Here is a 17,354-nt window from a genome sequence, read left to right on the forward strand (position 1 = left end):
TTCTTTGTTTTCTTCCACCGCTGTTGATTTCTTATATTCACTTGACGCCAGGACACATTATTACTGACAGAGGAACAATATAAAACCGTGTGTGTATGGACATAAATATAAATACACTCTCTTACCTGAGGGCTGTTAAAGTGTTACAGCTGGACGGCAAACACCTGATCAAACAGAAGAGACAACAAATCAGAAACCATCCGAGAGACTCCGATGAAGCCGTTTAATCTCCAGCTTTTATTTCAGTGTGAAGACAGAGCTTCTGTTCTTCCTGTTTGGAGAGGAAATGAGAGCGTCGTCGGGGGAAATAAAAGCAGGACGCCTCGAGGCTTCATCACTCAGCTCCACCTTCCTCTTCCTCTCTGCCAGCAGATGCAGAAATATTCATTACATGCATGGGGAGTTCTCCGTGGCAGCAGGTATCGATTCGACCTCTCCGGTTCCTCACCACGTATCGATCACATCGACTGTCTTTTTTTTTTAAAGTCTGTAACGAGGCACACACTGAGAGATGTTAAAGGTCAGATTCAGTGTGGAGGGAGTTTTTTTTATATCCTCTGCAGAGGGAAAGTATTAATTATGCATAATGGGTCGTTCCTGCTTGTTTATTATGGTATTGGATTTTAATTAGTGATGCATTAATGTGTTCAATACTTTTATGTAGCATCTGTTAAGTGGAGCTATTTGTACCTTCTCTATTTACTGCAGAGCAGCTTCTATAACAGCAGGTCAGCATTAATCAGCTGTTACATAATGCAGTATAATGTGCATAATTAACTTAACTTTTTATGTTAATATAACAATATTAATTATTGGACATTTTTTTTATTTTTTTATATAAGTATTTTGATTATATTTGAACTTTTATTTGACATTTGAGTTTGAGTTCTTATGTCTATATAAATATTTTTATTTAATTTCATCTTTTACTGGACATTTATCTTAAAGGTCACCAATCATGCTATTTTTAGGCAATAGCATAGGTCTCAGATATATACAAATATATAAAAAACATGTCTATGAAGTGTTTTGCTCAAAATACCAAACAGATCACCCATTCTAGCCATGCCTCATATCCCTCTATTTCACTTCCTGTTTCAAAAGTGCTGATTTAGGGTATAGAGCTTTATAAATAAATTGATAAATAATTAAAAAAGGAGGGGTCTGAGCTCATGCGGGACCCGGCAGCTACTGTCTAAACTAAATACTGCCGTGATGAAATGCCATATCATGGATTATCAAGGATTATTTCTGAAACAGTATGGAGCTCAAAGGCTTTCTCTCTTGCCGGTTATACCACAAGGTGAGTTCCTTTTTATTTCCTGCTTCTTCACACACATGCTCTCCAGTACAGGTTAGCTCTGAGTGTTAGCGATGCTAATGTAAACACCGACCATATTACGTCCAAAACAGTCAGGCATTGTTTCTGATAGCAACTTTCTGATAGGCCCGTGGGTCCTACTGATCAGACGTCTGAGTGGTAATTCAAAACTGTAATGTATATTTATTTTAAATCTGTGCATCCCTTAAACAGACCGAAACATGGCACCCACTTGTGAAACATTCCTTTATTATAAATAGATCATTTGTATAAAAAACGGGCATGCTTCAATTCAACCATGGCATTTAGACATTTCACAACCAAAAGCTACCGTCCAGTTTTCCGGAAACATCGACGGACTCTTCTCATAATGCAGGTCGACAGAGACGACAGGAGACAAGAATCAGAAATGTTCACAACCACAAGTTTTTTCACTTTTTTTTTTTAACGCACAATTAGAATAACAACAATTATGTTTGGTCCCCACAATTTCTTTTTTGTACTTCTTTTAGGATTTCTTTTTTTTAGGCTTTCAGGTAACCCTCCTTCTTACTTCCTGGCGAAAATTCGGATGCTTTTTCAGCTTTTCATCCTAACAAGTTTTTGGGCGGCGTTCAGGCCTGTTCCCTGCAGTCTGTAAACATAAAAACACCACAGATGTCTTGGTTTGTTTGGTTCCTTCAGAGTGTTCAGACCACCTCGTGGTGACAGAAATCTGCTTCTTTAAAAGTCCCGGGACGTCCTCGAGTTGAAGGAGTCGTTGATTCACATGGCGTGGTTGGTGTAGCTAACGTAGGTTGTTTTCGCTGGCGGTGCTGAGGAGAGAAAAGCAAACTAATTAGTAAAGTGACATTTTCCCTTACCTACTGTCCCCTGTGTGTTAGACTGGGTTCAGAGGGTTATTTTTGATCAGAGGAAGACAACAAATGAATAGAGAGTTTCAGGGAAGACATCTTTTTGTAGTTCAACCCAGAAGTTAGCATTGCACGGCTCCTTTTCCTGGATTTTTCCATTTGATTTTGGCTTATAGCTAAATATACAATTTTATGACACTCAAGTTTTGTTCAGCACGATAATCTCCACAAATTAACACCACTTTATGATTTCTGAAGGAAAAAACTAACGTTAGGCTATAAAGGAACTACAGCACGGTCACATGACTTCACATCAACACCGCTAAGCTAAGGGCGGCTAATGTTGGGCTATAAAGGAACTACAGCACGGTCACATGACTTCACATCAACACCGCTAAGCTAAAGGCGGCTAATGTTGGGCTATAAAGGAACTACAGCACGGTCACATGACTTCACGTCACCACCGCTAAGCTAAAGGTGGCTAATGTTGGGCTATAAAGGAACTACAGCACGGTCACATGACTTCACGTCAACACCACTAAGCTAAAGGTGGCTAATGTTGGGCTATAAAGGAACTACAGCACGGTCACATGACTTCACGTCACCTCCGCTAAGCTAAAGGAGGCTAATGTTGGGCTATAAAGGAACTACAGCACGGTCACATGACTTCACGCCAACACCGCTAAGCTAAAGGTGGCTAATGTTGGGCTATAAAGGAACTACAGCACGGTCACATGACTTCACGTCCCCACCGCTAAGCTAAAGGTGGCTAATGTTGGGCTATAAAGGAACTACAACACGGTCACATGACTTCCCGTCACCACCGCTAGGCTAAAGGCGGCTAACTTTGGGCATGATGACATTTAGTCGTTTCATTAACACTTGTTAGCAACCGCCATTTAAAGAAAAATGTGGGAGCTTCAGAAATAAACCAGTCGGGTATTGTTGTACAAAATAGAAACCGTGAAGATCTCTTCAGTTCTTATTCAGGCATCTTACCAAAAAACACATTCAAGAAACCATTGACTTCCATACTTCCAGTGTATCCAGAAGTGCTAAAATGCTAACTCATTACGGGTTTCATTCTTGCACCACTTTAGCCTCACTCACTATTATAAAGAGTAGATCTGCTAGGCAGCAAAACGTCCATTAGCGTTAACGATTCGTAAAAGGTGTCTCGCCACCCTATTTCCATTTTAGCTCCACTAATGGTAAGGCTCTTAGAATAACTCATCATGAGGGTGTTTGACGTTTCTGTAAAGCTAGGCATACACTTAGCCCCAGACTAATTTTAGGATCAGGACATATTTCTGTCAGATCGATTGATATCTGACGTTAACTTCGAGGTGAATCTCAACACCAAATGTATCGTCCTGGCCCAACTTCAATGGTTCTTTTGTTGGATAATATGGGGGATTTCTGGCATGTCAGACATTAGTTGATATAGTTTGACAAAAGTATGATGGGTGGAGCTACAGGAAAGGTAAGTTTGACATAAACAAAATAGGATTTATCCTCTGGGGATCATGCATATTTAACGGGGTTTAATGTTCAGGGGTAAAAAAGCAAACCACTTTTAAGGATATTTTGCGCTTGATGTCTCCGCATTTAATACTCAATAACAAAACTGTTTGGTTAGATTTAGGAAACAAATATGGTTTGGGTTCAAATAGGTATCTCTTTTATGTAAAATAACATGTTCGTAAATTAACATGTTCATAAATAAGTCAACCGTTGACAATTGGTTTCAAATAGGACACAAACTATGTTGAGTTTCTCGCTAAGTTTAACTATGTCGTCTAATTTTCACATTAATGTTCATATTATCATCAGCTGTTGAGATGTGTTGGACCAAATGAGTCACACAAGTTTGTCGGTTTCATCAGATGTAGTTTTTCAGCACCTAAACTCTGTGACTTCCTCGCCTCACACTGAACAGAACGAAAGAGGATCAGGAAACTTGTCTGTTGTGTAAAGTTGAGATGGGGAAGCCTGATGTGAGAGCGGCTGCTTGTTAGATTGAGCAGATCAGTTCAGTCAGCACATCTCTGACGGGTAAACAATCCGGACGCCTCAAACTTTTCTGCTGATGGACCGAGAGCTTTGATGTGCAACTCAGAGCTGTAAACAGTTTCATCAGATCTGGTCTCAGGTGACGTCTAAACAAACTCAAGTCAACTTCCTGTTAAAGCCTCATTACTGCAGAGAGGCTGACTACACCTCTAAGATTGACTAAACAGAGAACTGACACACTTCTTCTACTTCCAAACTAAATAATTAACGGTTTTCACTATCGTAAGTCCATTTGATTCATCAGTACCTGCCGCTTCATTGTAAATGGTTCTACGGTAGTATAAAGAGGCAATACCACATTAACTGTAGGTACATCTTTTTTGGAAGATTTACGGCAGGGTTTCTGTTAGCAGGTATTTACCAGAGTTTGAACGTAAAAGTCCAGCAAATTAAAGTCTCTTCAGTCATATTGTCAGAATTTTTTTTTTTGTCGTAATCACAATTTAAAGTGTATTTTAATTAGCATTTTAGTTCCCTTATCTGGGCACCGGAAGTTAAGTCAATGGAGATTTCTATTTTTAAACATAAAATATGTCAGTAAATATTTAAAAACAGGTGGTTTCTAAGAAGTGTCTAAATGAGACGACTAAACGTTATCATGCCCAACGTTAGCCGCTTTAGCTTAGCAGACGTGACGTGAAGTCATGTGACCGAGTTGCAGTTCCCTTACTGTACTGTATAGCCCAGCATTAGCAATAATCCGAAATCCAATGGAAAAATCCCATTGACTTCCTGTCCAGGGAACCAGGGAGATGCTAACTTCCGGGTCGGCTTGCAAAAATAACTCACCGACCCACTCACTTATTGTTTAATACTGTATGTCACTAGTGCTAAAGCATTAAACCAGAATACCAGAATTCACCCAATCAGATTACCTGTACCACACAACATTTGAACATTTTCATGAATCCTATCCGCCCATAAACTCACCGCTGGCCTCCACGCCCTCGCACAGCTCCGTCTTCACCTCTCCGTTGGGCCGCTCGTGTGCCAGGTGGGACAGTTTAGTGGTCATGGTGGCGGCGGTGACGATGGCCTTGAAGCTGCGTTTGCGTTTCGGGACGTTCTGCTCGGGGTGGAGGATGATGATGTAGACCTTCGGCATGTAGAGCATTCCCAGAGAGACGGAGGCGCTCAGGCTGAGCGACACCGTCAGCGTGGCCGTCTGGATGTACATCTGAGGAGGAACCAGAGGATCAGAATCAGAATCAGGTTTATTACCAGGTAGGTTGACACGTACGAGGAATTTGACTTGGTGTCGTGGTGCATACATAAAAGTCAAACAAAAATTAAAAACACAGATAGAAAACTATTTTAAGAAAACTATAATAACATAAAAAAATATAGTAAAATATAGCAGTATTTACATTGAGAGGAGGGGTTAGTGACAGGGTTCATGAGATTCAGATAGAGTCATGGCTGCCATCTTTCATTCTTCTTTTGAACATATTTACTGTAATTTCTTTACAGCCAAATTATATTCAAATGATAAAAGGAGATGCTAGGACAACCAAGTGTTAAAAACGGAATCCTTTCACAGTGGCATAACGTTGTTGTTGGCCTCTCCAAAGCTTTATAAAGTTAGCGATTACAAAAAGTAAAAAAAAACACAATAGCCACTTCTAGAATAACACACAGTTATTATTGAATCTTTATGTGGAGCTAAGTTGTATTACTTCTAGCTCTTGGGATCAAGTATGTTTCATTGTAACCTACAATAATCCGTCATGTCTTTTTTTTTGTAATGTACTTCGTGTTCAAAATCTCAATCTGCAGAGTCAATAAAGCGATTACATGTAGTCAAAGCGTAAAAAGTGCATTATTGACATCTGAAATGTCGTGCTCAACGATGACTTTTTTCGGTCATGTCTCTTCTAGACATCATAAGGAAGTAAATCTGGCTTGCTGATAATCATGTTTGTATAACATAAGCACTCTAATAACTAATACTGGCCAATTATATTTTACTTTAATTTAGTTTAGTTTTCGGCCAATAGTTGCCATAGACTACGTATGTGGAAAGAAAATACTCACAAATACTCATAAAAATTGTCACAAAAAGTAGAAAGTAGAAACAAAATACTCACAATTACTCAAAAATACTCACAAAAAGGAGTATTTATTTTTACAGGAAAATGACATGAATCGTGTGTGTGGTATTAATGGTAGGACGCCATCTTTAACAATCATCTGCATTAGTTGATGAACCGCCTTTTTTCATGTCTTTTTTGTACTTGAAAGACAGAACTAACACACACACACATATACAAAAAATCACCTTATCTGTGAGTCTGATCTGAAAGTACTGCAGTAAGTTTTTCATGCACACCGACTTTACAATGTTTTCCCAGTATTCTGTTGGGTTACAGTTGTTATGGTAACGTGCTAAGAATCACAGCAATGGGACAATAAATGCGAAAATTGCAAATGGAAATGAAAATAATAAATGTTTTCTGAGGAAAGAAACACATTCAACGTGTTTATTCGACCTCAAGGACACGGCATGTAAACAGAACGGTTTATAAGAAGACTGCACTGGAAGTTTTTAATATGTTTCAGTGAACTCATTCCAATCCTTACAATTGACTGATTTTGTGTACTTAATGTGATCACTAATTCAGCAACTCAAACACAAAAACATTTCCCTAAAAACCTGATTACTAATTAGTGTTTATGCAGCTATAGAGCCCTGAAGGCGCCATTGTGGGGAACCATTCAAACTGTTTGCTTGTATATGCTCCTGGATTAATAAATGTAAATGAAGACTGAGATGCATTACAAGATGTTTAGTACACCTTGGGGTTTTGGTCAAACATTATTAAATGTAATGTTCAAAAATATCTATATTTTTCTCATACTGCCTGTGCTGCAGCACCTCTTTTCACCCTCTGTCTGAAACCAGAGCCCAGTCTGCTCTGATTGGTTAGCTGGCCGGCTCTGCTGTGATTGGTCAACCACTTAGAGATGTCCCGACCCTTAGTCTATCACGTACGTTGTGTTGAAGCGCTAGCCAATAGGAGCGCGAGTGTTCCATAGTGATGTCACTATGTTCCGGAAGTAAACAAGTTTCCTAACCCTAAATTACACACTACAGGAAAATGAAAACCCTGAAAAAACAGAATAGGGCCCTTTTAACTTTTCAAATGTCTAATGTACCTTCAATAGTCTGACTGCATCTCCGTAACTGATTGAAGTAGAAAAAAAAAATACCGCTTACATATTCAAACTAACTAATTTATATATTTAATTTCTCTCAGTTTTTGCCAAATTCCATTTATCTTCAAATGAACGACAACATGCATTCATTTGTTGGCTGAAAATACTTCTGAGGAAAAGCATTACATGTAAATATATTCAGTTGTTTTCAATGCACAATGAGTTATTTTGGAATGGAAGAACACTTTTCACTTCACTACCTGCAGAAAAACCTGATGATCTGAACAAGATGAATGACCCTAATGATGGTGTGTTCTCGGCAGGAATAATTCCACAAGTTTTCATTAAGACAAACAGATGGTCCGCCGCTCGCTTCATTTACTGGGATCCATCTCGTGGCTCGTGTTTGCGGCTGATAATTTCGTCTCCTCTGGAAGATACTTTGGCAGAAAATCGCTCGTCTTTGAGTGCTGGGAAAGTCAAAGTGGTGAATGACAGGCGGACGTGTTTGGATCTGTTTCCACTACAGCCTGTTATTTTTTACCATCTCTACTAATGAAACTCAAAACTTCCTGCATATTTTTCGCATTAATTAAGGATAATAAAAAAAAAAACGTTTTGATCTCCAGACAGGAAATTCAGGTTGTTTAAAGCAGCACAAACACAGACATATTTTAGATAAATAGAGAAAGTAAGAGGAATTACGGAAGAGGATTAGGGCCTCGTGACATTTATTTTGATTTCTCCCCAATACCGATTTCACTGTTGTTTGTTTGCAGAGTGTCAGAAAAAACTAAATTGAGTAAAAAGAATCCGGCCTTTTTCTAATTTTGTTCTCACTTTATTGTAGGAATTTTGGAGATTCTAGTCAGACTTTTTTCATAATTCTGACTTTAATCTCACAACGAAAAAACGAATTCCCATGTGGCTTTAATCCTCTTCCATAAGGAGTAAATAATTAAACTAAGAAAAGATTCAAGGAAACAACGGACATTAGACAGAAATTGCAGGTTAAGTTACATTAGCAACGGTCTGTTCTCCTTAACAACGGTATGTTCTCCTTAGCATTGGTCTGTTCTCCTTAACAACGGTATGTTCTCCTTAGCATTGGTCTGTTCTCCTTAGCAACGGTCTGTTCTCCTTAGCAATGGTCTGTTATCCTTAGAAACGGTCTGTTCTCCTTAACAATGGTCTGTTCTCCTTGGCATCAGGCTATTCTCCTTAGCAACGGTCTGTTCTCCTTAGCAACGGTCTGTTCTCCTTAACAACGGTCTGTTCTCCTTAGCATCAGACTGTTCTCCTTAGCAACGGTCTGTTCTCCTTAGCAACGGTCTCATCTCCTTAGCAACACTGTTAGAATTAACAACCTCTGCAATGTCAAAGTTGACCAATCAGAATTGAGTACTCAACTGATCCGTGTATAAATGACTATTGACAGCATTTGAGAGATACAAAAGTGTTTTCAAACTATTTTATGTGTTTTAAAAAAAAGGTTAAGTTCTATTATAAGCCTGTTTCAGAAATGGGTATATCTCCAATATAAGCCTGTTTTAAAAATAGGTATGTCTCCAATATAAGCCTGCTTTAACTAACGTTCTGGTTCTGTCTGCAGCCCAGGTGAATAATACATGAATACATGAATATTACATACTAGGAAAGAAAAATCGAATAAAGATGCCTCACTCACTTTCAGCTTTACCTGTCACCGTATGGATGTTTTAAATATTTCAATGTTATACTGCTACATTATGTGTGCAGCAGGATCATCATTATCTCCTGATAATCTCCGTCTTTAAACGGGATCAACAGAGATGTTCTCTCCTTATCACAGCTTGACAGATGACCTTGAATGCGTCATTAGCCTCCGTGCTGCGTTTATGATCCAACAGAGACTATTGATTCTCCGTGTTGTTGTCTTTATCTGCAGAATGACTCAGACACAAGTTCACACTTAACGTGAACTACTTTATACTCAAAACATCTGAGTTTTATCTGGATTACTATCAAATATAACAAAGTACATTTTCTTAACGACTGTGCTTAAGTACATTTTGAGGTACCTGTATTTAACATTACTCTCTAACACTCACGCTTCTATTGGCTAGCGCTCCAACACATTGTACGTGATAGGATGAGGGGCAGTACATCTGTTATCAGTTGACCAATCACAACAGAGCTGGCCAGCTAACCATGCAGAGCAGGCTGGGCTCTGGTTTCAGACAGAGGGGGAAAAGGGGTGACTCGTTCAAAATAAATAACGTCAATTAGGGAAAATGCAAACCGCGCCAGGTTAAGTTAGCATATCAAAAGTCTAAAATAACTGATTAGTTGCTTTAAAGAGACTCGGAGGGCTGTCTTTGAGAAATGATTGAGTCATTCCCAGTAAATATTGAATAGTGTTTTTCCGTGAAAAGTGTCCATACCTATTTCATATAATTTTCAAGTTTAATCCATCAATAGATCCAAAGTGAGATGCAGCCTCATCCATGTTGATATTTTTGGTAAAACGCAGAGAGCATCTGTGTGCTTTCAGCTGTTGCAGGAAACATTAAAGTGTCGTTTGGATTCTCTCTCGTCAACAGCGCTGATGCTCATAAAACTTGTGTTGGTGAGCGAGCGGCAGGAAGTAAAAAAATCCCAGCAGACACACAAATATACACACACACTAACCATATGCATCTTGTAGTTGTATTATAGCGAGGACCAAGTAAAGAGCACCACAACATATTCTCACTCTTGCCACATAGTTAGGACTGGAGCACGTACACACAATCCCTTACACTACACACATACACACAAACACATACACACAATCACTTACACTACATATACACAGACACTATTGTACTTGCTGTATAGTTAAGGCCAAGTAAAAAGACCCACAACATTTTCTGACTCACAATGTGAGGAACGTTGCAAGTTATTAAACCAATAAACACTCACACATGAACACACACACTTGTACTTGCAGCATGGTGTGGACAGAGTAAAAACACCCACAAATGTTTTCACTCTGTTTTTGCAACCAACAAACATACACACACATTCTCGTACTTAATGCAATGTGAGGACCGAGTCAGATAAACCACAAAACGTTCTCACTCTCTTTTTGCTACATAGTGAGGACTAACTAACAAACACTGTCTCCCACGTGCTCTCTCTCTCTCTCTCTCTCTCTCTCTCTCACACAAACACTCACAAAATATTTCGTTTCCTCTCCCTGCCCCTCCAGCATCTGTCACCACACACACCTGTGCACACGCTCACAGTCCCAGCATGCAACACTGCCCACCACAACTAATCAGAGACCACCTGCATCACCATGGCAACCGCCTCACATGAAATGGAGGGGCCCAGGTTAATGGCCCTGTGACGATGAGTGTCAAAGTGACGGCGGGGAATCCTCAGCGGGGAGGATTTGGGCAGACAGGAAGAGGAAGGAAGCAAAAAAACATGGCGACAGATGGGACGTTTCCCCCCCCCCCCCCCCCCTGAGAGCCTAAAACAACAGCTCGGATCCAGCGAACACATCGAGGAATCATTATGAAAATGTATGACACACTGAAGCGTAAACTCATTTGTGAGCCTGGGAGAAAAACACGAGCTCCGAGGTGATTTATTTGGTCTCTCCGGCACAAGCTGTTATCACCAAAACAAAAACACTAGAAACAGAGTGAAGGTCAGGAGGAGGAGGAAGATTAAGGGAGGAAGGTGAGGAAGTGCTGGCATGCCAACTAATGGGAAACCACTCGTTATTTGGGATGTCCACCTCAGGTTAGTTTCGGATCCAATACAGATCCTTTAAAATTGAGCATCTTGAGGTTGCGTTGAGTGAAAGGTGACTACTTGTTTTATGACTGAATTTACGTCAACAGCTGGGTGCATCACTTTGTAGTGTCCCCGTTTCCGTTTGAGCTTCTTGCAGCGTTTCTGTGCATCAAGTTGGTGAAGATGTTTTCTTCATTTGCATGTATTTTGACACATTTTGGTTTTTGTATTTGCATTCTTTTTTAAATCGAGCATGTTTCTCCTAATGGAAATGTTTTGGGCCGTTGAATCGCGTTTGCAACCGTCTGCCTCCGTTGAAATGTGTATAAAATGAAATAAAAATCTCACTGAGAAAAAGGTATAGAAATCTGTAGAGAGGCTTTAAATCTTTAAATCTTTAAGGTTGAAGTATAAATTGTTAATTGAGGGCTAAATCTTGTGACTCTGCAGCTCTCGGTTTCTGTGACCTGGTTGGATGCAAAACGGAATTTCATTATCAGTGTGTGTGTGTGTACTCATGTATGTATGTGTGCAATGACAATACAGTTGAATCCAATTCAATCCAAACCAACAACTCCACAAAATCTTTAAAGAGTCCTCTCCTGCTGATGTTCAGGTGTATATCAGTATGTAGTGTCTCTACTTTAAAGAGTCCTCTCCTGCTGATGTTCAGGTGTATATCAGTATGTAGTGTCTCTACTTTAAAGAGTCCTCTCTTGCTGATGTTCAGGTGTATATCAGTATGTAGTGTCTCTACTTTAAAGAGTCCTCTCCTGCTGATGTTCAGGTGTATATCAGTATGTAGTGTCTCTACTTTAAAGAGTCATCTCCTGCTGATGTTCAGGTGTATATCAGTATGTAGTGTCTCTACTTTAAAGAGTCCTCTCCTGCTGATGTTCAGGTGTATATCAGTATGTAGTGTCTCTACTTTAAAGAGTCCTCTCCTGCTGATGTTTAGGTGTATATCAGTATGTAGTGTCTCTACTTTAAAGAGTCCTCTCCTGCTGATGTTCAGGTGTATATCAGTATGTAGTGTCTCTACTTTAAAGAGTCCTCTCCTGCTGATGTTCAGGTGTATATCAGTATGTAGTGTCTCTACTTTAAAGAGTCCTCTCCTGCTAATGTTCAGGTGTATATCAGTATGTAGTGTCTCTACTTTAAAGAGTCCTCTCCTGCTGATGTTCAGGTGTATATCAGTATGTAGTGTCTCTACTTTAAAGAGTCCTCTCCTGCTGATGTTCAGGTGTATATCAGTATGTAGTGTCTCTACTTTAAAGAGTCCTCTCCTGCTGATGTTCAGGTGTATATCAGTATGTAGTGTCTCTACTTTAAAGAGTCCTCTCCTGCTGATGTTCAGGTGTATATCAGTATGTAGTGTCTCTACTTTAAAGAGTCCTCTCCTGCTGATGTTCAGGTGTATATCAGTATGTAGTGTCTCTACTTTAAAGAGTCCTCTCCTGCTGATGTTCAGGTGTATATCAGTATGTAGTGTCTCTACTGGGACATGTCTCCATGCTTTAATGTTCAAAAAGCTCTTTATTTTTCTCATACTGTCTGTGCTGCAGCACCTCTTTTCACCCTCTGTCAGAAACCAGAGCCCAGTCTGCTCTGATTGGTTAGCTGGCCGGCTCTGTTACGATTGGTCAACCTCTTAGAGATGTCCCGCCCCCATGTGTTAGAGCACTAGCCAATAGAAGCTGATGATGATTTTAAAACTCAACAAGGGTCTGAATTCCAGAATGATAATGAGTATATCTGTCAGGTTATTTTGAAATATTTTGGTATTTCTTTAGTTGGTATGTCCAGATATATTAAATTCATACTGTTGGCTCATTATCACATCTTTGCATCAAGGAGATGTAAAGTCCGTCCGGCATATGAAACCCTCTGTCTTTAGAGAAAGCTCTAGATGTTTTACTTGGGTTATAAAACTGACTGTAGGGGAGACGCCATCCTCCCATATTCCCCCCAGGACTGGTCAGGATTATTAATGTATTGTTGTCAAATTTAATTTGCGCACTCAATTATCATTATCAGTGTTGGCTCTCTCCTCTGATACCTCCTAACATCCCTCATTTACATATGAATTCCAGTCCGAGCAATAATTACTATCATTATCTCCTCTCCCTTCATTTCTTTGTTCACTCTTTTTACTTTAATTTATTTTCACATTGTCACATTTTTCATTATTTTTTGGTATTTATATCATTTTGCATAACATACCCTATTTATCTTTTTCTAATTATCATTATTGAATTGTTGTTGTGTTGTGTCTTATGCTGATAAATGCCTTATGTTGTTGTATAAAATAAAAGCCAAATTAATTGGATTTTTAAGGTTACTTTCTCTATTGGCTAGTGCTCCAACACATTGAACGTGATAGAGATGTCCCGCCCCTTAGCCTAAGTGGTTGGCCAATCACAACAGAGCGAGCCAGCTAAAGTAGAGACACTACATACTGATATACACCTGAACATCAGCAGGAGAGGACTCTTTAAAATAGAGACACTACATACTGATATACACCTGAACATCAGCAGGAGAGGACTCTTTAAAGTAGAGACACTACATACTGATATACACCTGAACATCAGCAGGAGAGGACTCTTTAAAGTAGAGACACTACATACTGATATACACCTGAACATCAGCAGGAGAGGACTCTTTAAAGTAGAGACACTACATACTGATATACACCTGAACATCAGCAGGAGAGGACTCTTTAAAGTAGAGACACTACATACTGATATACACCTGAACATCAGCAGGAGAGGACTCTTTAAAGTAGAGACACTACATACTGATATACACCTGAACATCAGCAGGAGAGGACTCTTTAAAGTAGAGACACTACATACTGATATACACCTGAACATCAGCAGGAGAGGACTCTTAAAGTAGAGACACTACATACTGATATACACCTGAACATCAGCAGGAGAGGACTCTTTAAAGTAGAGACACTACATACTGATATACACCTGAACATCAGCAGGAGAGGACTCTTTAAAGTAGAGACACTACATACTGATATACACCTGAAACATCAGCAGGAGAGGACTCTTTAAAGTAGAGACACTACATACTGATATACACCTGAACATCAGCAGGAGAGGACTCTTTAAAGTAGAGACACTACATACTGATATACACCTGAACATCAGCAGGAGAGGACTCTTTAAAGTAGAGACACTACATACTGATATACACCTGAACATCAGCAGGAGAGGACTCTTTAAAGTAGAGACAACTACATACTGATATACACCTGAACATCAGCAGGAGAGGACTCTTTAAAGTAGAGACACTACATACTGATATACACCTGAACATCAGCAGGAGAGGACTCTTTAAAGTAGAGACACTACATACTGATATACACCTGAACATCAGCAGGAGAGGACTCTTTAAAGTAGAGACACTACATACTGATATACACCTGAACATCAGCAGGAGAGGACTCTTTAAAGTAGAGACACTACATACTGATATATACCTGAACATGAGCAGAATAAATATATTTGTCGCTAGTACAGTTGTGCGTGTATTAGAAATAAAAAAAACACCACATTTAACACTTTTACAACTTCTGTTACACAGCCAAGATGGCGGTCAAATCACATACATATGATCAAAACTGGTATGACGTATAATTGAGGATGTGGTGTGCAGTACATTTCAAACACAGCCTCTGTTTCAGCTTTAAACTGCTAACATCTCCTCCTCATTTGCCCCCCAGCGACCTCTCCTCACACACAATATAAAGAATACACTTATAAACGACAGCTATGGATGGCAGGCAATAACCGGCGGTCCGTATCGACTTCCTCTCCAACGTCTGAGGCTCGTGAGGAAGATTAGCAGCGGAGCAAAGCTAATCGTTGCTCTCACTGTTTTTTTTAAAGAGAGGCAGAAGGGCTTAGTGAGGTAACAACAACAACAAGTTTTTATATTGTTCACCACCGAAGAAACAACATCTTATTTATCCCTGTAGCTTATGTGTCAAGGTGGAGTTCGGTGGAGTTCTGTGGAGTTAAACAAGCATTACAGCACAGAACTGTCAGGTTTCTTTACTTTAAAATATATTGCTTTAGTAAATTAACATTTAAAAGATTTAGGGAGTCCAACTTCTCTAAAATAGATGAACATTTTATAAATTAGTTAGTTTTCTGATACACTCCAAGTTATATCTGCATCTTTTATAAACCACACAGGATGGTGACGTTAAAGGTAGGGTAGGTACGTTTGAGAAACCGGCTCGAGATCGCTAGAATTTGAAAATACACAACCGGAGACAATCTGCCACTTCCTTAAAGAGCCCCTCCTCCAACACACACGAACGCGCACATGACCAATGAGGGCACGAGATAAGTTTGTGCACAGATGGAAGGCTGACAGGCAGGTAGGCCATCCAATCATTTTAGCCGGGCCGGCTAAAATGATTGGTCGTGCTTTTTACAGTACTACGGCTTCCACAGATGACATTTTTTTATGGATTTTTTGTCAAAGCACTTAAGATATTCATTGCTATCGGGATGTTAAGAGCATTCCATGGAATATAACAAAAAGTGTATCTCGAGCCGGTTTCTCAAACTTACCTACCCTACCTTTAAAAGAGCGATTTAGATCAAGCTTTATTTAAATTCAATTTGATTTTTTATTGAGCTAGGCTAGCAGTTGTTAAAAGCAAACATTGACATCAATCCGTCCCAAAGACTTCTGCAGACTTTGATTAGAAAAGGCATTTGAGACACGTCAAAAACAAACGTTTACGTCTGATACAGCTTTGGCTCATCTTTTAAATGTAGATTACAATGCAGTTTCATTTAATTGGAATGGGGTTTTAGGAAACAAGGCCGCACAAATCCCTGAAAACTGAATTGATCAACTGCAAAACATTATAATTGAATTTGGGCGGATCATCTGCAAAATGTGTGACATGAAGGAGTGATAAGGGAAGTGATGAGGGGTTAAAAGAGGGGAAGCTTTGATCTCCAGATGAGGTTTTGAGTCAGCACTTTTATCCACATTTACATTCACCACAGGGCTCTGAATCAACTGAGTCTTAATCTGTGTCAAGTACAGAATATGTTAACCCCACAAAGACTATGAAGAAAGGGAAAACTGCTAGCTCCAGTGTACATGATAGGCTAAGGGGCGGAACATCTCTAAGCGGTTGACCAATCCCAACAGAGCCAGCCAGCTGACCAATCAGAGCAGACTGGGCTCTGGTTTCAGACAGAGGGTGAAAAGAGGTGCTGCAGCACAGGCAGTATGAGAAAAATAAAGAGCTTTTTGAACATTAAAGCATGGAGACATGTAGAGACACTACATACTGATATACACCTGAACATCAGCAGGAGAGGACTCTTTAAAGTAGAGACACTACATACTGATATACACCTGAACATCAGCAGGAGAGGACTCTTTAAAGTAGAGACACTACATACTGATATACACTTGAACATCAGCAGGAGAGGACTCTTTAAAGTAGAGACACTACATACTGATATACACCTGAACATCAGCAGGAGAGGACTCTTTAAAGTAGAGACACTACATACTGATATACACCTGAACATCAGCAGGAGAGGACTCTTTAAAGTAGAGACACTACATACTGATATACACCTGAACATCAGCAGGAGAGGACTCTTTAAAGTAGAGACACCACATACTGATATACACCTGGACATCAGCAGGAGAGGACTCTTTAAAGTAGAGGCACTACATACTGATATACACCTGAACATCAGCAGGAGAGGACTCTTTAAAGTAGAGACACTACATACTGATATACACCTGAACATCAGCAGGAGAGGACTCTTTAAAGTAGAGACACTACATACTGATATACACCTGAACATCAGCAGGAGAGGACTCTTTAAAGTAGAGACACTACATACTGATATACACCTGAACATCAGCAGCAGAGGACTCTTTAAAGTAGAGACACTACATACTGATATACACCTGAACATCAGCAGGAGAGGACTCTTTAAAGTAGAGACACTACATACTGATATACACCTGAACATCAGCAGGAGAGGACTCTTTAAAGTAGAGACACTACATACTGATATACACCTGAACATCAGCAGGAGAGGACTCTTTAAAGTAGAGACACTACATACTGATATACACCTGAACATCAGCAGGAGAGGACTCTTTAAAGTAGAGAC

The 17,354-nt window shown here is 39.6% G+C and overlaps 1 protein-coding gene across 2 annotated transcripts in view; it reads right to left on the bottom strand.

Moving 5' to 3' along the window:
- Nucleotides 1–1,571: 1,571 nt before the first annotated feature.
- The window catches only part of grm8b (glutamate receptor, metabotropic 8b), a 144,538-nt gene continuing 128,755 nt past the window's right edge, over nucleotides 1,572–17,354 (bottom strand). For both annotated transcript variants that reach the window (XM_034126779.1, XM_034126780.1), the window contains exons 10-11: nucleotides 5,179–5,425; nucleotides 1,572–2,136 (exon numbers count right to left, since the gene is read on the bottom strand). In XM_034126779.1, coding sequence (XP_033982670.1) covers nucleotides 2,087–2,136; nucleotides 5,179–5,425 — 297 coding nt within the window. In that variant the 3' untranslated portion in view covers nucleotides 1,572–2,086. The remainder of the gene's footprint in view (nucleotides 2,137–5,178; nucleotides 5,426–17,354) is intronic.

Source organism: Trematomus bernacchii, unplaced genomic scaffold (assembly GCF_902827165.1).
Source record: "Trematomus bernacchii unplaced genomic scaffold, fTreBer1.1, whole genome shotgun sequence".
NCBI classification, from domain to species: Eukaryota; Metazoa; Chordata; class Actinopteri; order Perciformes; family Nototheniidae; genus Trematomus; species Trematomus bernacchii.